We start from the raw sequence: 22,874 nt of genomic DNA, 5'->3' as shown, positions 1-22,874 counted from the left end.
GCCAGTAATCACTCGCGGTATAAATAATACATTCCGACAATCGACCGTTGTTTTAATTGACACTCACGGCAAAAATCTGTATTCATTATGCACTTTTAACGCGGATTAAAAGCGGAAAATAAGCGATTAACTAGAAGCGTTTGTTGCTAAACCGGAGCACATAAAAACATTTGACGATCAGAAGAGTGGCTTGCGCATGATCGGAGCGCATAAAATTGGCGCGAAACTAGCGCCAAAATATTCAAAGGCATGATTGTATGCACAAAATAAAAAGATTTAATATTATCAAAATTGCGCTGTACCCAAATTGCTCGCTATAATCATTAAACAAAAATCGAAGTACGTCCTACGTGAATTTAAAGAATATTTCTTCAAATTTTTAAATATATACTTACGTAATTTATTACATATAACTGTTTTAATCGAAAGATTAGAAATAATTAAATGATATATAATAATCAACATATATAAAAGGTATGATAATTCATAATAACTAAAATATATATTTTATCCAGGTACAGCTGAAAGTATACTAACTAGGGTACAACGATCAATAAGTAAATTAATTAATTGTAGTTCCATAATTACATAAAACACTGATATCATCTATTGTCGTTTTATTCATCAATATTTGCTATAATTGCTCGTATATAATTGATCGTGCTTTGACAATCACATTCTCCTCTGTATTTTATCTCATATATGCAATTTATTGTTCACAGAGCATTTTCTAAATTACAAAATTACAAAATTTAAAAAATATAAATTATATGAATCAAGTATGTAAAAAAGAAATTTTTTATGACAAATTATTAAAAAACATTGATTTCAGCAATTAAAATTATGTGAATATAAATTTGGAGAACACGATGTTCAATATAATTTTAACATAAATACATATATTTTTCAATTAATCTTATTAATATGTTTAATCATTCAATATTTTTGTGAAAAGGCAAATTGTCAAAACACGTTTTCGAATACACAGCTTATTGACAACGAGAAAACTGTGGTTCTTCATACATTTGTTTGTACATTAATTAACATATATATATATATATATATATATATATATATATATAACTGCGTTTCACTGCAGTTTCTTCTCTTTTTCCGCGTATCATAAAGACCAAAAATTTCGTAAATACAATATGCTTTATGAAAAGGAATCCTTTAGTAGTAAAAAAAGTATCGGTGCATGTTTCTATCATTTCTACTACAATTTCATTGCAGCTCGTATAATTATCCGAGCAAATTATTGCTTAATTTATAACTCATAGTTGCTGTATAGAATGTGTGTTTTATGTGGCATTTATATTTCGTCAACTGTATCGATATATCGGTCAACAAATTGCTCGACGTAAATTTATACTTTTAAAAATTAAAGTATGCGAGTTGACTTTCGTTCGACAACGCACGACCGTGTAACTAGTTTCTGATATTCATCGATTTTTCAACGGTATCTCTAGTTAGGGAATACAATTATTTGTTCATTATTTAGATATGTACATAATTATGATAACACACGTATATACAATTACAGTAATGTATTTAGATCCGCGTATTCACAATATAGATACAATTAATCCTTACTTTAAGTACTTAACTATTGCTTAATTATTAACATTATTAACAAATCGTTCGTTCATCACGAGATTCGGTCGATAGGCAATGTGTGAATTAGGTGTCTCATGTAATTTGTACAGGCACGTATAATTCTTCAAAAAAATACGTATAAAAGCTGTGCTAAAGAATGTACATAAATATACAATTTACGACGACCACATAACAGTCTATATTACGTCGCTGATAAAAAATGTACGCGATGAAACGAGATGAAATTGTCCAAGTCTGAAAATCGGCTGCATAAAGATATTTCCGCGATTTATGCAGCTTCGAGAACTGGCTCGTTACGTCGCCTTTCGCTAGACATTTCCAACGTGCCTGACATAGCCGCCCCACCACACGCGGTATGCCGCCACGTATTCGTTAACTAAACGATACCACATTGCTCTCATTTAGATAGTAAGATTTTCTACGCGCGTTGCCGGAAGCAGTAATCGGTCTATCAATACTGCGAATCCAGTGAAAGTGAAATCGCATTCTTTTGCCATTATTTTGTGACAAAGTTTTTCCCTAATTTCAAGCGTTTCAGCTCATCAATAATTATAATCTTATTCATTATGTAAAGATAATAAAAAATAATATAAATGTTGCGCGCCACTTGTAGTATAGTAGTGGTGTTCCCCGCGTATTCGTTTACGGACATTTCTCTCTTTTTTTTCTCTCTCTCTCTCTTTCTCTCTCCCTGAGTTTCTTTCACCACCTTCAAAAGTATCGACTCAAATATCATGAGCCTATTTGCTAGGCTCATTAATTATCACAAAATGCTGTTGCATCGACTAAACCATTTCTCTTAAAAGTAATTTCAGTTCTTTTTGCTCATAGATTAACATTGACGATGAAATATTTAGTATCAGTAGTGAAATACTTTCATTATAAAAATGCAAATACAGGTGCACTTTCTTAAAAAGATAGACGAGAGAAATTTATTATTAAAATATGTCGCAAAATGTGCGTGTACAAAATGGTGTACAAATCTTCCTTTATACAACAATATGTTTTGAATATTATCAATGAAAATATTCTTATTGGGAATTATAATTAACGGGTGACGCAAACGTCAAGTTATGAACGCTTTGCGGTCTATCGGGCCAGCAAAAGTCATTATGGTAAATTACCATTACTGTTTTCTATTTCGTAACATCGAAATAACTGATAATTATGAATCTCCTCCTTCTCGCGTCATGCAAGAATGTCATACCAGAAAGACGTATTTTGCGGCATTACTACTTTTTAACCGAGAAGTTATTCAAAATAATTATTTTAAAAATGCATCTCGTAGGGACGTAATCATTTTGAATCGTAACATTTGCGTATTATGGTTCTCGAGTTGAAATATATTTACAGCAACGTATATAAATAAATGCAAGTCTATCGCTCGATTCGTAGAGACGGCAATAAAAATGTTAGAATCCCGATATGAGAATGTGCACTGCGCCAGCAAGCAGTTTCCATGTATCACCAATTCGTTCGTCTAATATTTACTTTATGCGTATTTACAAGTGCGTGACTGGCAGTGAATATTTGCACTATTTTAAAGTACCGTCTCCCGAATAGATGTTTACTTTTTATCGAATCTCGATACATGTATCACCCCATTACACAAATGCATTAATTATATTTGTACAATACCTATATCCGAAAGTATCGTTTAAATTACGTAAGGAAGACTTTGTTACTTGATTCCAACTTAAATTACAAATAAACGTGTAATTTATAACGGAGAATCACGTGGAGTTTCGCTCTTCTTCGCTCTGCTTCACAAATTGTATCGACTTATCGTGCCGCATGATGTTCCCCATTCATTGCCGTTCCAGCGATATACAAAATATGTAAAATCATCACAGCAACGAGTTTCGGACGGAAAACAAGATACATTCCGGTAGATTACGCCGAACTTAAAAGCTCTCTGCAACAATAATGATTTTAGGTCAGACAAGCGTATACCTAAGAAGCTGCTTAAAGGTCAATAAACACACTAACAGTTTGGCAAGAAATATATCAAGTAAGTCATAGCAATTAATATTTTCAAAAGCAAAAATTAATGATTTTATTATCATCTTATTAGAAATTGCGAAGAATCGCTATCTATTTGCAATATTATTTGCGTAAAAAGTATAGGAATATAATTAATGAAATTAAAATTGAGTGTTTGTATGAGATAAATAATCTGCCTTCCCATAATGTAAGCAGTATTTTTCAAACACGTGCGCATAAATAAAATTCGAAATTAGCAGCAATAGTTTTCTATTAGAAATGTAAATAAAAATTTATTTTTAAAGTGCAGTAATATACATAGAGACCAAGCATGCGATTCAAGCGTGCCTTATTTGACCGGCGAGCTGTCTGTTTGTGATTAATACGGTAGTACTTACGTCGAAAGTTCTCTCCCTAGTAAACCAGATCCGACTAATCCAGTACGCGATCGACTCCTATTTAGTTGAGCTCTCCTTTCCGCTGTAAAATTAAGATAAGTTGATATTGTTCCTATAGTAGATTTCATATAGTAAGCTTAATATAGTTTAGAGATGGAAGAATTTGTGGAGTCATATTATATAGTGGAATAAAAATATTTTTAACAAAATTATCTGTTTTATAAAAAAAAGCTAGACATTCGAATTTAATATATAATTCACTGCAAGACGAAAACGAGAAATTTGTGCATTGTTCACTTATTAACATAATTTGTTTCGTAACAGCATATACTAGATGGTACAACACATAACATTGAACATATCGAGGAAAATATGAAGACAAGCAAGTAACTCGTTATTGCATTTAATTGTAATTATACATATGTTTGTACAAAATGGTCTACTATATAATTCATTAAAAATTTGATTGTCTTGTGTCACATTTAAAATTTGCAATCAAAACAAAAATATATTAATAATTATGAAAATAATTTAAAGTTTTTTTCCTTTTTTTTGGGGCAACATTAGAAAATACAGAAAATTTACTTTAATTAAAAATTTACGCGTTACAATATATCAGTAACAAAAAAAAAAAGAAAAAAATTACATATTTATTTAAATCTCATTAAACTTGCAGTCTAGCTACATCAATTATCGAAATGGCATGAAATATTCTGATCTGTTCTTATCCTTATTTTACTATTACATTGTCATATTTTTTTCTAGTACTTTGTGTGTCAATAAAATATATTTGCATGCGTCAAATACGTACCAAACTCAAAATTAAGCATTTTCATTAATTATTCTATTTGTTTGAAATACTTGATTATACACAAATAAAATGTTCATATCACAGTATTATATCACAATTATCAATCTTGAAAAGTTGTACGGCACTTACAATTAGATGCAATTACTGTTCCATAAATAAGCAAAAGTTATTTGTATTATTAAAAATTTATACGAATTTTATTACTTTAAAAATAAAGCAAAAAAAACCTAGCAACGACTTCTACAACCTGCATTTTAATGCCTTTCACAATATATCCACGCAAAAATATAGTTAAAAACTTAATTTTTTTGTTGTCAGTCTTTCCTTTTTTAATATCAGTCTTATATTGACTAACGAAAAGCGAGATATATAATTATACATTAAACAGTATTCATGGATGTCTGCCAAAACTTCCATTTTTTTTTCCATGATCCATTCTTCGGTCTTTTAAATATATTACGACTACTTTTTGTACTTGATCCGCTTGTTTTCGATGTGTTTATGAAATGCAAGGGACTGTTTTCCGATAATAACTTAACTCCACTCATCTCGACCAACATCGGCGATTGTACTATACTTATTTGTTCGGCGCTCGAATACTTAGTAGATAGATTCAAGTTTATAGATCCATTTCTGAAATATTGCATGGTTTGATTTCCATCGTGATAACGCGCAAGGTTTTCAAAATTTTTCGATCTTAAAAGTTTGATCGGAGAAGACGCTGTCTTCAGTATTTTAGTGTGAAAACCATCGATTGAATTTGACATTCTTCTTTTTGCATTTACGGAATTTGTGTTTGTAACTGACGTGTTCGCGACCGGCGTATTGGTATTTATACTGGATGGACTTTGTAAGTTAGATGCCGATCGCAATTTACGACGCTTTGTAATCGTATTACTCGCGTGTAAACGTTTGCGATTGGATATAGCGCGGCGCACGATACTATTTCTTTTACGTATCTTGCTGACTATGACGCGCCTCTCTTTAACCGGACTAATCATGCGTGCACGATTAATGGACTCGCTGACGAAGGGGCTCGAGTAGCAATCAGCGTTAACACCTCTGGATTCCAAGTTTCCAGGTGTTTTTAACAAAACATCTCTTCTTGGCGTTTCGCCAGACACTGACGTAGCTGCGTAATACGTATGATTACAACAGTCGCACGATCGCTTTTTTTGAAAGAACATGACTCTAGACAAATGCTTCATTTGCTGCTTCTTTTTCACCTCGTCTAACTTAGGCGTCTTTTTCGCCTCGTCTATCAACATTTGCTTGAAGAGATCTTGGTTTTCTTCCGGAGTATAGAAGCTCGTTGAATCATCCACCGTGTGTAATTTAGTCATAATTCTGTTCGGAAGCGCGTCGCGTCGTGCAATTGATGTCTCAATCGGAGATAGATTTTCATAATCACGCGTCAAATTAGTGGATTCGTCTAAAGCATTACTAAATATATACGGTCTAGTCGTTCGGTCCTTCTTCATTTTTCGCCTCTGGATGAACGTAGTCCTATAGAACTTACCACCAGCTACACGTGTTTGCCGTTTGCGTCGTTGGTCCGGTCGACTGAAGGCTGATCCAGTCTGCAGAGCTTCCATCAGACTGTCCATGACACCTTCCTGTGTCTCGTGCGCGTTCATGTCGACTAGTGCGCGTTTACGCGCGGCTCGCGCCGCCTTTTCCACTTCCGCTTTCTCGCGCGCTTCTCTTGCCCGCCTCTGCTTCTCCTCGCCTTCTTTTAATTTAATTATTTCCCTCTGCGATTGCTACGATGAGAACAGGCTTGTCAAACATCGATTCGTTAACAGTGTGTTTCCGAAATTTGCGTGTATTTACCAAGAAATCATCTTTGAATGTCTTGAGATCGCCGAAGAATTCCTCTATGGTGTACTTCTGTCTGTCGAAGGAGTAGAAATCGGAGACGTCCGTAAATAAGCTGTCCATATTCTTGAACATATTCTGCAGCACTTCGTAGGACTCCCTAGCTTTCTTAGCAAATGGCTATAAAATAATTTCATTAAGGAAATATTTTTATCTGATAAATTGGGCATCTAAAATCGATAAATAATCATTATTAAAAGACATCAAGTAAAAGGATACTTTCATAACATCGATAAATAGATCTTCATTGTCTTGCGGAATTTTAGCATTTGCGAGATCCTGTTCGAGATTACGGATATTGGTATCCATCTGACGTAACGTCCGTTGAACATTCTCCAAAGACACCCGACTGGCGCGATCTACATGCGGTAATTCATCTATGAATTTGAGACACTCTGGATACTTTCTTTCTATCGTATCCACCAAATAGTGCATGAGAGTTTGTTTGTTATCAATGTCTTTAGTACTGGTCAACTGAAAAAAGATATAACATGAAACAATAATAAGTATAATTCTGATATTGCATTTACATATTGTGAAACAAACCTTTGTGAGAAAACTGATTTCGTATCCAAACGCTTGGCCATTTCTGGAACCGGAATTCATAACATTTCCAAATAACAGTATTAACTGGAGAATCTGCCTGAACTTTTGGCTATTCAACACTTCTTCGCACGCCGCCGTAACCGCTACTATATCAGGTTTCACGTCTTGCATTAGTTCGTCGTACCGCAACATAAAGCTCAGTGATCTTAGCCTTGGCAGTAATCTTTTTATTGTAGATATCTGCAGCATAAACACGTTTCCAAATTTTAACAACTGTTAATGCGATTAAATTTAGATGTAATAGATTGCATAAAAGTTGCAAGGAAGATTACCGTAACGCAGAATTGTTCCGCTTCAGTTAAATCGTCATATTGATCTTTGTACATTTGTAATTTCGTCAGTTGATCAGGTGGCGGCAAATACTGAATTAATCCTTGCAATATGTTGTCCGAAATGACTGGTCCTTCGCATCTAAACAAACATCTTTTCACTTCTATGTAAGGCATGTGCTTCAGTGTTCCACCGAGAAGTATCGATATATTTTGTGCTGCTTTACTATCCAAAACTTTGAGGTCCTTAACTTTCTTCATTGGAGCTGACCTGCGTGTACGAAAAGATTTATTGATATCCTACGATATGCAACGGAAAAATGATAAATGAATCGATAGAATGAAATTTACTTATCAACTACGTCGTCGACTTTCTTCCCACTCGGTTTTGATGCAAACTTTTGCGTGAGACCATCCAATATTTCCGGGGTAGCTAACCTATCCTCTTGTACTTTCGTCCAGAATGATTTTTCTGTTAATTTGTGAGGCAAAATCTGAAAACGCCATAAAGCTTTACATAAGCAGGGATCACCAGGAAGTAGAATCAAACATTGTATTTTAATGAAAAATGAATCACACATACTGCCTTCCAATTAGCTCTCTTCAATGGGCCGTCTATTTCCCATTTCTTTTTCGGTTTTAGCCCGGGAGGTAAAGCTTGCATCGGTGGGGGCGGCGGAGAGAATGCCCCCATCATCGGTGGCGCTGGAGGACCCATTCCGGGCATAGGTGGTGGCGGAGGTCCCCCCATTCCAGGCATAGGTGGAGGCGGAGGCCCTTTCATCCCGGGCATAGGTGGCGGAGGTGGTGGCGGTGGACCCCCGCCAGGAAGGGGAGGAGGCATTGGCGGCAATGGTCCTCCCATTCCAGGCATAGGTGGCGGAGGCGGACATACAGCAGTTCTCTATATATTTATATATAAGTTTATAAAAATATGTATGTGTTTAAAGAAAAATTTCATCACTAAGTTCATTATATTTAGACTCACGGGACCGCCAGGTCTCGCTGTTCCTTGCTCCAGTTCCTTGATCTTGTTCTCCGCATGCTGGAGCTTCGCCTCAGCCTCTTGTTTGCTGGCTATTGCTTCCTCTAACTTTTGCGTCACTTCTACCAGTCGACGTTCCTCCTCGGCCCGTGACTTTTCGACTAGGGTATCGATCAACGGTTGTACGTCAATCTGGAAGCGCTTTGTCGCGCTAAAATCCGGATCACAGCCTGAACGATGCAACACAATTTGCGATATACACTCTTCGATTAATTTATAATATGCCGGTCTGAAATAAACAAAGTACGTACAATTAATTCTGTCGTTAATCGGCAGAAAGATAAAACGTATTGCGTGATGATTTCACTGATGAGACGAAAAGATGACGGCGACAATAAACGTAGTGATACTTACCGGATTTGAGTGTCATCTCGAACGAATAAAAGATGTTGAAGTATAGAGAGGAAGTATGGTTCGGCGGAAGTATCCATCACCATATTTTTGACTACTTCAAAGCAGTCATTAACGTCATCTAATTCTAAGCGCACGTTATCGAATCTCTGCACAAACTCTTCATAATCCTCCTCTTTGTGATCATTAAAGATTTTTAGATGCGTCGCCAGGTCTTCTGACTCGTCTTTCTCCAGCATTTCGAGAATGTCAGCTAAACCGACTCGCATTACTTCATTTCTCAAATGTAAGCGAAAATCTAGATCCTCGGCGGACGATATTATCGAGTTTATGAGTTGAAGGCACACTACCTACAGCATAACAAATAAATAATGTTGAAATCTTATATTTTAAATATAGAAATGGTTTCGAACGTCAAAATGCACATTTCGTTCATTTTTATGCTTTATAATCTTATATTATTTGGCAGGCCTAGAACTTTATGACAATGCATTTAAATCTTATATTATAGAATTCTAGACCATTTCTTTCTTTAAAATATAAGATTTCAATGCATCGCAGTACAGAAAATGTAGGTACATTTTAAAGTTCTAACCTTTTAAATGATATAAGATTCTAAGACATAAAAATGAATAAGGTGTACATTTTAACATTAATGCAAAAGATAAAATATTAGACAAAGAGTAGAAAGAAATGAAACTTACCCTTAAATTTTCATTCTTCTTATTCATCAACCCCTGTACAATTGGCAAGAATCTTTCGCGACCTTTGAACTCGCCATTCATAGTAATCGCATCCAAAACCTTTTTGTGACTGTCGCTAGATATGAGACACACCGCGCCGAGCAACTTTACAGCTTCGGACATTACGGACGGCTTCGTCGGCTCCAATGATCTGGCTACGATAGTGAGAGCCTCGTGGTGGGCCAACATCTCTTTTATGCCCACTGTGTTATTCATAATAGCCTTTAAGCAGCGAATACACTCGTACTGTATTCGCTCGTAACGATTATCACTAGAGAAAGACAAATGTGTCTCAATAACGTAGAATAACATACACGTATTCGTATAATAAAATAAATTCTGCTGTAAGCAGCACGCGCAGCACGCGCATCATGCAAAACTGAAGTGACAGTTAAGTGGAAAGTAGAAATGTTTCGTTAACTGAGCAGCGCAAATAAAATAATTAATTGAACTCTTTTGTAATGCACGGAAATCTTGCGCTACGAAATGAAATCGTTCGCGCTGTGACTAGCGAAACTTCGCTCTTGCGTACAAAGCTTGAGCGAGTTGAAAAATATAAACGTAATGAATATTGTTGCAAAACATTCAAGCAAATAGTACTTTTACATGAATTACCTATCATAATATATGAGGGCACTGGAATAGAACAATATCAATGTTAGAATAAATATTATACACAGCGGCCGATCTAACGATCACGGGACACTTCTCGTTTAGGCGTATAGAAATCACTTACTTTCGATAACACTCATTTAGAGTGGCCAGGACCTGCTTGAGTCCCTTGGTACCGAACTCTTGCACCCAGCTCAGCGGATTGTTGGTGAGTGCGATCCTAAGGGACTCGATGCAACTGTAGATCTTGTTGACGCTCAAGTCGGGCTGCGCCAGATACTGTATGTAGTCCGCCGGTTTGTCGAATTTCGATCGGGTGTCCTGTATACTGCCCTTGTAATGCAAAACCAGCATTTCCTTCTTCTTCGACTCGGATTGTTGCCGCAACGGTTCCTTCTTCTCCTCCGTTAGATTCATATTAGCCTGAGCAAACGGTGACGATTCATTGATTTTTAGAACATTATTATCAAAATATTATTTTACACGTTGACGAGACATTTAATTAAATATACAAACACATTGAACACACTGTTTGCACACTATCGGAGCAAAACGTATGTGAAACGAAGAGAAATGAAGAATAAATTGCATGTTTTATTGCGCGTTTCAGTGCGCGCTGTTAGAAAGAAAATATTTCTACAAGCTTAATTATCGCGGCAGATAAAACGCGTGTGTCATGCGTAAGTTACCAGCATTTCTTCGAATCTGTCGTTCACCGTCTCTTCGTCCATCTTCTCGATAATGCAACGCTGTTGCTCGATCTCGTTGAAATCGTCGCCGGAATGCGGCCTGGGCATGGTGTTGCTGCCCGAATAGCCGCGCGGCCCACCCCCGCGGCCGGATTTCTTCGGCCGGCCGAACCATGTGTCCAACTGCAACAATCATTCGACAACTCAGTTTATTATTTATTTATTAGAAATTAATTTATTTTTAATTGTTTAATAAGATTTCCATTTTAGTTTAGTGTAAAAAGGTATTTTATGGAAAATATCGCTATACTACTATCGTACTGATTTTCTGGAACATTTTATATAATATTTGCATTGGTTTAGATAATTAACTCTTGAATGTCTGAATAACAAGATAAAAACTATGACAAGATTTATGTAAAGCTTGTCTTAGACGATTTATAATTCGTGACAGAAATATTTTACATAATTCTATCTCGAATTCTATCGCGAATTATGTATGAATCATTGTTTTTATCGTGATTTATTAATCTGAGTCCGGAAATCATATTACAGATTTCTAGTTTCAAGATTCCTTGCAATTTTTCCATATTCTTGTTACGTATAAGATATATATATATTTGTTTTCACAAATTATTAGATTTAAAAATCTTCAGTTTTCTATGCTTCATAGTTTTTATTAAATATACTTTAAGCGATCTTCGTGACAGAATTCGAAATAGAATTTGAGATAAAATTAAAAATAGAATTCTACCTCGAATTTTGTCATAAATTATAGATCGTTTAGAGTGAATTTAATATATAAATTATAAAATTTAGAACTAAAAACTTCTAAATTTAACAGTTTGTGAAAACAAATATATTACATGTGATATGGAAAGATTTTAAGGAATCTTTAAACTAGAAATCTTTAGTGTGACCTTTGGATTCCGAGATCAATGCAGTAAATCAATGTGATAAAAGCAATGTTACCGTAAAGGTAACAATTTAAAAGATTTAAATGGGGCCGAGAAGTGCGCACAACCTCGATCGAATGTAAATTCAATCGGCGAGATCGCTTCGATAAAACACATTCCGATATCAGAGTTCAATTGTAAATATTTCCCTTTGCGGTGCGCGAATCGAGTTTTACAATGACATAATCATCGAAGAAGCAACAACTTATGCTTGTTTGTGGTTTGTAGCATACATGGGGAATACGTCAAATTTTTCCGAGATGATGCGAAATTGCGCGCTGGAGCTGGAAGCAATTATTCCATCCACTTACCGCGAGATAACTGAACACGCACTTACACGATACGCAACACATTTGATGCGTGAAGGTGTTAAACAAGCGACCGAAACGTCGTTCCATCGCTACTAAATTCCGAAGAATTACTGTGCACCGAAATCGAGGCGCGATCGACGGCTACGAATAGGCAGGCGGACGTGACGCAAAGTAACACGCGCACAAAATTAATTAATGTCATTATAAATTCTTCGATTGTCCGAATGTTAGGTAATACAGTTAAATAACAACAATCCTGTGCGTAGACCGTCATTTTTTTTCCATGTCATTTTCCGCATACGATAAATGCTAATGCTTCTCGGGTTGCGTCTACAATGTGAAAATAAAAATACCGCGACAATTCATATGTTTTTTTTTCTCGTTGAACATGAGATATTAGCATTTTATTCTATGTATGCTGTTGCGAAAACTCGACGGAATATTTAACCCGACGATTATTAACTTTGCAGTAATGATGTAATTTGCAATAGCATTAGTGATGACATCACGAATGCTAGAATTTTAATGTTCATTTACACAAAATAGAAGGTAGCACGTAATGTCGCACGTAATGTCGCACGTAATGACAAAGCAACACGACAAAACTAATGATCGGCTAATATATATATTTATGTAGGAATCTAAAACACTAGACAAATGACAATTTTACTCAATCTTTCCCTTATCAATTCTGACAATTTGTTTTCTTTCTTCTTTTTTATTAAATTCATCAGTCATTGAAGCTATCTAAATTTAGAGGATTATTTTGAATTTATCGACAAAGCGTAATCTATTTTTAACTTTCTCAATTTAACACAAAGATTGCACAGTTCTAAAAATTGTTAATATCCTTGAATTCCATATGAACGTGACAGTCGATCGGAAGCTCACCCAGTCCGTGATCATTGCGTGGTATTCGCGATGACACTCTTCGGGAACGATCAGACCCTTCGACGAGCGACGACGAATGACTCACATCAGACACGCGCGTCAGGTCGCAAGTCCAAGCTTTACGAGTGAAGTGATAAACGCACCTTTATTTTTAGGCGAACCCACACAAACCCGCGACACTTATATTCGCGTATTCGCAACTTTTTTCACTGAGACGATGCTTCGAGACATCGGCGTGAGGGAAAACAATTTTTTCAGTTCGCATCGTGCGAGAGGCTTTTATCGACTTTCCCGCAGCTTCCACCGAAGCGCGTTATTTCTTTCGACGGATACACTGGCTGACGTTTCCGTTCAAACGTCGATGACCATATAACACTGCTAGCCGTGCGTTTGTATTCGCGAATACGAATAGTTCAGTCGCTCGTAGTAAAACCACTCGGTTGAACGCACGTTTCAAATGATGCACAAAGGAATGACATGAAAAGAATGACGTGTACACGAGCAAGCAATTGATATGTCAATTAGCTGGACGGATTAACGTGGACAAATCGGCCGGTCGATAAATAAGACGATTATCGTGACAGATAAAATTGTCTCTGATGATTGATTGATGAGCTTCGAGAGAAAAGCCCCCTCGATAGGATCAAAGAATATTCACTCCGTTAAAAAAGATAGATTCGCGAGCATTCACGATAAATGATATCAATTAGCAATAATGTAAATATTATTGATATTCACGTATGTTTTAGACGAACGAACTTTTGCGAAGAAATAATGAGAATGTGATTTTTGTAGACGACTGGAAAACTCGCGATAAACTCCAAGTATTGCAATATCATTAATTATCACCGTGCTGTTTCTTTATTTCAAGTATTGTCACGATACCGATTCTCCCACGCGTCATTCACGATTACGCAATCGTGCACTCGTGAACTGTCAAGTGACTTGGCGAACGAGGAGAGAAAAAGAGGATCGAACGGAAACCGCACGTGACGAGGAGCAGCGAGAGACTGGCCGACGATCGCTGCATGCCGGTCCAAAGCGCTTGAATACACGCGATCCAGCCATCCCTTCCCTTCGGTTTTAACTCATGAACGTTCACACCATGCGCGTACTTCGATCGGACTGCAAATTATTTGTTATAATACTATTAAAGATACTCAACGTGAGAGATAGAGATCCGACCTTTAAAAAAGAAGAAAATAAAACCCCATGTTATCGGAGATTATATATGGAATATATAATTGTCCCAGACAACCTTCCTCGTTTTGCTCAATTAGCTTAATTAGTTGATATATTAGCGCCGCAGTTATATATAAAATTTCTCATTCATATTTTTTTGAATAAGCTTTAATAGAGTGGGATTGTTGTTGCGCTATTTATAAGTAATATTAGTTATCGTCGTGTGATGATTTTTCCATAAACTAGGTTTTAGAGATATAAATAGGAGATAAAATCTTTTTCTTTATTCATTCGTCATTGTATTCATCATTCTATTCGTTAATTTAATTATTTTATTGTTACTAGTGTTGTTTTTTTCCTAGTCTTTGATTGTATGTGAGAATTCTTAAAAGACTATATAAAGCTGAAATTATTTCCTCCTCTTTAAATGGTATCTTGTAGATCTTTGCACAATTGTTGCGCAAAAAGAGAATTATTTTCGATACAAATGCAGTGCTCATAGCGGCACATTCACGGTTAAATCCGATGCGGCGAAGCGATTCGCAATGCGACATTACCGCAATTGTAGAAAGTTCGCTACTCTAGACAACAGGCAGACTTCTTTGATCTCTCATAAAAGATTATTGTCATAGGCTCGTGCCTTCACGCTCGTGATTCATTTCATTGTGTAGTTTTACCTAAAGTGTCTTAAATTTCATACATTTTCTTCCGTTCATCAACTCTTGGACTAATAAGCTTACAAATGGTTCTTTTTAGCAAAAATTTGACGCCATTTTATATTAAATATTAAATATTGTTGCAAGTGACACTTAAAATTGTATAAAAATAACTTGATATTAAATAAAGACATTTTCAATTCACACTCTTAAGGTAGCAATTACTACTTGAAAATGATTCGCCGTATATAAAAAAATTATTAATGTTGATTCAATGGAAAATATACAAAAGGAGACGTGTAGAAAACCCATGAAAGACGAAGATAAAAAAAAATCACAAGATAAAAGAAAGATCCAGGCAATTTGTCGTGCGTCGAATTTCGGGCGTATCGCAATTTTGTAATAGCTAATCGATGACTTGTTATTTCGACGTTGCTCGCTCGCGCGTAAAGGTGTGCCCGCATGCGTACGTGTGCATCTATGTATATATACAGTCGGTACAGTTAGGCCGTAACGTAAGATTAACATAACGGCATCATGGTGGGATAAAAGAAACCAAAAGGAGAGAAGATCACGTGGACGTCCCGCGACGCGCGTACTCTTACGGTACGCCCGTATCGCGAAACCGTATCTTCTCCACGCTGACCGCTTATCAGAAACGAGCTCACCGGGCCTGAAATTCGTAAGAGGTGTGCTAATTTCAAGAGCTCGCGTTTCAACACGGCATTCGAGATCCTACCGCGCATCTGTCCGGTCCGCAATGTCGGCCAACAAGTGGTGTATAAAGCGCGCATATAAGAGGATTAGAATTGAGATTCTAATATCCACTCGTGTGACTATCCTCTCGCATGCAATTTTCTTCGGCAATGCCGTAATAAACGATAAGAGTGGACGGTACTTATATTGATCATTTCGCATTATGAGCAAAAGAATAAAAGAAAAATTGCTGACAACCTGGGCGTGTTTCAATAAACGATTCTCTTGCCGACAAATCTGTTCAAATTAAATGCGGCAAAAAATATGATACGGGAATTTTGTTATCACTCACGTAACATTTGTGTCATTTAGTAGTATGCAAAAAAAAAAAATAACTTCTTCCGCAATTAATAAGACAATTGCAATTGAAATGCAGATTGAATCGTAACTATATAATTTCCCCGAGGAAGATAAGCATTTGCTATTGGGGCGGAAGCTTATGACTCGAAATATTAATTTTCTCATCGCGCAAAATTATTATTCTATTCGTGTTTCAGTTAAGGCTTTCATCTTTCCGGGTAATTTAAGCTCTTAATTACGCCACTCGCCTTCACATTTTCACCGTTTTGTTGTAGCAAGTGTAATTTTTTTGTACTAATTTCCTCGTTTTTTACAACTCCTTTTCCATTCAATAAGATTTCTGTGACAACATGATAAGTTTGCTGCATCGAATTATCGCAGATCTATCGACGAAAGATCATTTCCTCTTGCAAGAAACTTTCTCCTTTATTTTCACGCTCCTAACGTTATTATTCGAGATGGCAGGTTATTCTTGTGCCGTTGACGTCATGCTTCCAATAAGTTCATATCCCGATCCTTAATATTGACTGCGTTTTCGATTCTCTATATTTGTCTTGACAACTCCACTCAAAGAAAACGGATTAATATTTGATGGTATCGCGATATTTTCCCTGCCATGTAAGATGTTCCATTTCAACTTTCCCGAGTTACTTACTCCGAAATAGTCCTGCTGCAGTTTAAAGTCATCGTAGTATACTTCGTATAAAATTTGATAATTATTATTATCTTATCTAATCAGATATTGGTTTTTAAACAGTAACCAACCGCCCGCGCTTTCCTTTCACACCGCACATGTGTTTGACCCCGACGAAAAGGATAAATCTGCGCTGTCGTGAATCACGCGGATCCTTGCGTTTCGCGGAATGCGCCCGACCGTCTACGTCACGGCTCCGAATAGACCAAGGCTTCGACATGCTCAATAAAAATCACGATATTTGTCACTGATTGCATGTCGAGAAAAACAACGAGGCTATTGTCAATATTTTTGAAGCAAAATTGTACTCTAAACTTTATCATTAAAACGATTTCATCAATGTTCATTATATTTTATCGAATATTATATTATCGAATAATTTTATTCAGTATAATTATAATTGTATTCTACAAAATATAATTTCGTTGTGTAATAAAATTATACAAAATTGTACTGGATATTATATTTGTTCCAGCATATATTTCATAAAAATTGTGAGAATAAAATAGATATAAAGCCATCAACTTTTTAATAATTTCAAACAGTTTAAAATTTATTACTGTATTTTACTTAATGTATTTTAATATTCTAAATATTCTGCAGGTATGTCGCGAAATTATTCTCGATGTTAACATACGGCTTTTCTCGTGTTCATCACACCGATCGATATGCACATTTTCTTGATGCTTCGTGAACCGTAATTATGCTTGATACAAACTTGACACAAATTCGACAAGAAACGTTCTCAGACGTTGTCTTTAACGTTTGGTATGTGCGTAATGTATATTCCATAAATGGATATTAGTGGTCGATAGGAAATCACGCTACCTTTTTCATCCTGCAATCCTTGGCATTAAGGACTACAGTTTGCAGAAAAAACAACACATTTGCACAAAAGACATTGTCAATCTAAATAGAATACCAGAATGATTAATTACGCTACTCTCGTTTGAAGTTCTGGTTTCACGTTATTTTTATCATGTTAGATAGAAATATGTTAGGTATTATTATGTATGAATCATATATGCATTACGCTATAACTATCGTATAAAAAAAAAGATTATTACAAATAACTTTTCGCTTTCAGCATATTATACGTATATTAAAGTAACGTGTGAATATAAGACCAAGAAAAAAGGAATAAAAAAGAATCCTGTGCGAGTTTTGCGGTTTTCGAATGCAATGCGTTTAAAATGCCTGCTATCGCAGCATTTCGGCGTGGCGTCACATTACGTAACGCTCTATATACGCGAATATAAACGACCACCTGTTTTATCGCATAGTTTTACCGCTGTTAAATGATCATAGAACGAGATCAAGAAAAATCTTCATTATGAGGCAAAATTAAGAAAAGATACATTTAAAATAAATATTTAATTCAATTAATTCAATATTGTTTAGAAGAACATTGTAAATGGCTAACATCTTGTATTATTTTTTAATAATAAAACATAATCAAAGAAGAAAAAGATTGACTGCCAAATCTTGTGTAATTCAAATATATAAAAAATATTCTTATTATTCTTATTTAAAAATACTGCAATAATTTAAAAAAAATAGAAACAAAATTAGATAAATTAATACCAAGGTTCATCAAAGTTGATGGCTCTAAATATCATTTAACGTGTATGAATTGGCCAAAATTTTTTAAAAATAAAAACTGGCAAGTAAGCTACTTTTCTAATATTATAACAATTCGAAATCCGATAAAATATCATGTTATCCGAATTGCGTAATTTAATCTCATCATTCTTACACGCTCCAATTTCGCATTTCTGTTTTTTTTCAGTCGTATCATCTCAATTCTCCTGAGTAATATGAGCAGCGGATTCTTTTCACGCGCTCTTCGGGAATTAACCGATGGTTTTAATTATTCTTGGTTAACCGGAAGAAAAAATTACACGCGGCCACAGATGATCTCACTTGTGCGAGCAGTCGGGCGATGACGCCAGCCGTCTGACCGGCCTTCTACGAGCACGAGAGCGAGAGAGATCGAAACGGTGTCACGCGAAATTCCGATAGGCACGTACACGGAGGCCGAATATGTGAGCAGATTCTTCTTCTTTTTATTCCTTCAACCTACGCGTCGTTGTCGAGAAGATGATCTTCACGTCTGAAAGGCGAGTCTTTGTTTTCGCGCTCGAAACACAAGTTGTTTTCGTCGATTAACATCTCTGCATTTATATTTTTATCAGTATGTTTAACGATAAATGTTTTTATCGGATTTTAAAATGTATCTATTTCCGCAACATGAAGCTAGAATTGTCTACTAGCTTTTTACATTACAGGAATAAGTATCTATTTTATTCTAACTCGGATATATGCGATATCCTTGTTTGAAAAGGATTCTAATAGTGCATGAATCACAATTTGAAAAAAAGTGTCTGTACGTAGAAATATATTAGCAATCATTTCATTAAAGTCACATTCTTGTGATTATGTAGAATGTTCTAGAAATGTGCAAGTGTGTCGTCATAGATGTATGATAAAAAAAATCAGTAATTATAAAGAAAATATATATTGGGTTGTGAACAATAATTTCGGAACTTCCAATAGAAAGCCTATTAAAAAATTCGAAATTACTTATTGCACAATCCAATAAATGCCATATCAATTTGGTGAAAGCGTAATTGCATAAAAAAGGAGCGACTATAGTATTTCACTAGTTCTCACGACGAAAATTGGTACCGAGAAATGCTATTTGCTTTGTGCACATTTACACGTCACCGATATGTGTCTGGCTATTGCATCAATCGTTGTCACCGAACACTAAATGCTACATAGCATCTATTGAAAGGTGCATTTACCTAGTTTTTGCGTTCAGAGGTTTTCAACATGCAGTAATATGTATGATGTAGAAAAAAAAAGAGTATCATTAAAGACTGCTTGGCAAAATTAATAATCGCAACCCTGGCATAAAGTCTAAAATTTACATGATAATCTTTGTATGCACATTCGATTTAAAGTGTACGCTAAATGCGGCTCGAATTTGCTGCACCTAAGGTCAACATTATATACGTGTGGATGTACTCGTGTGTGTGTCATCAAGTACATACGCATATCATTCTTTACTGAAGACTCTGTGTTAAACCGTGGAGCAGTAGTTCTCAACCTTTTACGCATTGATTACGAAGCCCATTTCAAGGAAGCAAAATTTATCAGACGCTACATTAATTGTGCATTGTCATTGTTCTGATAAATTTTACGCGATTTACGCAACTAGCCAACATTTTTATCTTTATTACATTTTTTTCCACATAATAATACGAATTTTTGTTCCATATTTTATGGAACATAATTGGAGAATCGCTGTGAGCAAGATATCGCGATAGCACTTTTAATATCGCGAAGATTGTCGAATTTTAAATCGGATGACAATGCCTGTCTATCATCAAAAGCAATTGTGACATGCGCGTAATTAGCATTTCAAGCGAAAATAAAAAAATGTAAAAAAGATAAATGTATAAATAAGAAATGCGACAAACGAAAGTAGAACGATTCACTTTACATAAAATTCAAAACGGTAGCATTTTAAATGCTTCTACTGCGTTAAATGCAAACCGTGACAAATACGATAACATAACAGGAAACTCGGCGTATACCCACATATGGCGTATATCACTATAGAATTCCATTGGATGGAATTCCATTTTATCACGACTTCATGCGCATCGTTCTTGCCGCATCTCTGTTTGCAGATAACACGTCCATTTTTCGATTAAAACACTTATTATTATTGCGATAAACTATGTGATTCATCTCCTATTATAAAATTCAAAAATATTGAAATTTTTACATTACGCAAACTTCCTCGCAAAATCCAGTAATGTAAAAACTTTGCAATTTTATCGAAGTTAATTCTAATTTTATCTTGTCACAACTCTGTAATAAAAGTCGAGAAAAATCTAAAAAGAATTATCTCTACCTTAATGCCTGCCTCGGCTTTTTGATACCAACTCTTTCTTCTCTGAATGCTTGACATTTTTCACTCTTTTTAAGCTCTAATTTCCGAGTCCAATTTATAGTTATGACACAATCAACACGCGCACTTTAAACGTTATCGCAGCATCACCAAATTATCGCAGAAATAATATTTATTAATCGACAGAGCACATAAACGCGATACACGCAAACGTGAAGAAAATGGGAAATCAGTAGCGTTCGATCGTACTACGGCGTTGCTGACAATGCGACTGTCGCACGTAGACAAACGGTAAAGCGTTTAGCTATCATTACGAAACTCTGCGAGATAAGAAGTGCAAAAAGGTATGCATACTTGAAACATACTTATCGGTAAAGATGTTAGAATTGATAAATTATACAAATAGGTAAAATACAAATTAAAAATAACATTATTCTAGTAGAATTATTCCGATATTATACTTTTTACCAAATGCAATGCTAAAATAATTTAATTACTGCATTATTTGCAGAGTGTTGTGCAACTAGATCATAGAATTTATTTTTAATTTGGATATCTAATAAACGTTTTGTAAACTTCTTGAAAATTGAACGTCTTGCACGAAGTCTTAAGTGATACATCACTTTTCCGGCTATTATATTATTTATTTCAATTATCTTAACACCTAATAATTGTCATAATACCCTTCTTTGAGTAATTTTATATATCAAACAAAGCTGTTTGTAACATTACATCACACAGTTTGATATTTTCCACACTATACTTATAGTCTTATAACATTATATTTCCTTTATAATATTTCTTTATTAAAAAAGAAATTGATTTTTGTTAGATAGCATGCATTGAGATGTAATGATTCTACTCACAAAGCCAGTAGGTTTTTCCCTTCTATTCGCCATGATCCTGTTTTCCAGATTTGTTACCTTCTTCGATGCATTGCTTTATCCTAAAAAAATGCAAAGTAATTATTTCACAGATGCTTTCTTAACAATTAAAACCAATCTGAATCCTAACATAAATCACTATATTTTAATATGTAAACTACTTGTTTTTGAATATACTCCACTCTAAAGTTAAATATAATATAACAGGTGATTTCTAGGACAATACTCTTTTTATCAAAGATATCGGAGATACTGCACTTACAAGATATCATTGCACAAATACACCACGTTAGTCACAAGTTAGTCATCAAAGAAAACATTACAGTATCGTTTTCTTATAAGAAACTTTAAAAAAACAACATGTAAGAACTGCAAAGACGTATTCTAAGTAAAATATTAATATTAAATTAAATAAATTTCTGATTATATTGCTCATATTATTTCAATAATTAGAAATAAACTATTTCACTTCATTATAACCTAAATGTTTCACTGTTATTTTGATTTATTCGCTTTTCGTACATACTCAAAGAAGGAAATCAGATTATTTTGAGGTTATTTTGAGAGATATCGAAGATTTATCTTGAAGAAAGATTAGTTTGGAAGTAGCGTAAATCTTACAGAATAATATCAACGACTGCCGATGTTGACAAATAGCTTTGACTAAAGAAAAAAATTGCCCTTGGGTACAAGAGCATGACATTTCAACTAAATTCAACACAGCACGACAATGTGTGTTAGATAAACCAACGCTCCACTAGATAGGTTAACGCTCAACGCTGCCGATTATTGCTCTCGATCGACCGAATTTCTTTCTCATTCTGAAAAGATATTTATATTTTACATTACCTGGATTTATCGAGACCTCCCTTGCTCGGATTTGCGCGCTTTTACGTCGGAAACAAACACTTCACCGATATTTCAGCGTCGTCGATTTTTCGCGAAGCGGCAGAATCAGCACGGTTGGCATGCACTTGCGAACATACGCGCGTCGTATGATGCGCGCGCGATTCTTTACGAGAATTCCACCAACCTTTCTAAAGTGATCCGTGAAAAATGTCCGTTACTATTCACTGTACTTGTTGCAACAATTCCGAATTGCGCGACCGATACAACGTGCGAGCGCCAAGCAGCGGTGAACACTGCCGCCAATAGACAAGATGAAAATTCGCGACGATTGCGACTTGTCTGACTGACAAAAACAATGTGCAAAGTACGGCTATAATTTTTATGCAGTATTGTTATGTAGTTATAATCGAACTATTCACATTATCAGTTAATAGGTTAATAGAGTACGGCAGTTTTAAATCTAGAGACGCT

The 22,874-nt window shown here is 35.3% G+C and overlaps 1 protein-coding gene across 4 annotated transcripts; it reads right to left on the bottom strand.

Moving 5' to 3' along the window:
- Positions 1-600: 600 nt before the first annotated feature.
- dia (diaphanous related formin 1) lies at positions 601-22,848 on the bottom strand. Of its 4 annotated transcripts, XM_012368606.2 has the most exons (15): positions 20,674-20,924; positions 11,003-11,185; positions 10,438-10,736; positions 9,663-9,972; positions 8,962-9,308; positions 8,551-8,836; positions 8,146-8,466; positions 7,914-8,056; positions 7,566-7,833; positions 7,234-7,473; positions 6,907-7,161; positions 6,643-6,807; positions 6,329-6,572; positions 3,999-4,080; positions 601-3,532 (listed from the first exon to the last, which is right to left on the bottom strand). In XM_012368606.2, exons 1-15 carry the CDS (start codon positions 20,728-20,730, stop codon positions 3,511-3,513), a joined length of 3,222 nt encoding a protein of 1,073 aa, XP_012224029.1. In that variant the 5' UTR covers positions 20,731-20,924; the 3' UTR covers positions 601-3,510. The 4 variants fall into 4 exon arrangements, with proteins under 4 accessions (XP_012224029.1, XP_012224016.1, XP_012224006.1 ...); XM_012368593.2 differs by lacking the exons at positions 601-3,532; positions 3,999-4,080; positions 20,674-20,924 and adding exons at positions 21,537-21,616; positions 22,404-22,848 and having other exon boundaries at positions 4,386-6,572; XM_012368583.2 differs by lacking the exons at positions 601-3,532; positions 3,999-4,080 and having other exon boundaries at positions 4,386-6,572; positions 20,674-20,928.
- Between the last annotated feature and the right edge of the window lie 26 nt (positions 22,849-22,874).

Source organism: Linepithema humile, chromosome 5, assembly GCF_040581485.1.
Source record: "Linepithema humile isolate Giens D197 chromosome 5, Lhum_UNIL_v1.0, whole genome shotgun sequence".
NCBI lineage: Eukaryota > Metazoa > Arthropoda > Insecta > Hymenoptera > Formicidae > Linepithema > Linepithema humile.
The sequence above is the reverse complement of the archived record's forward strand: the minus strand, read 5'-3'. Positions and strand labels throughout refer to the sequence as shown.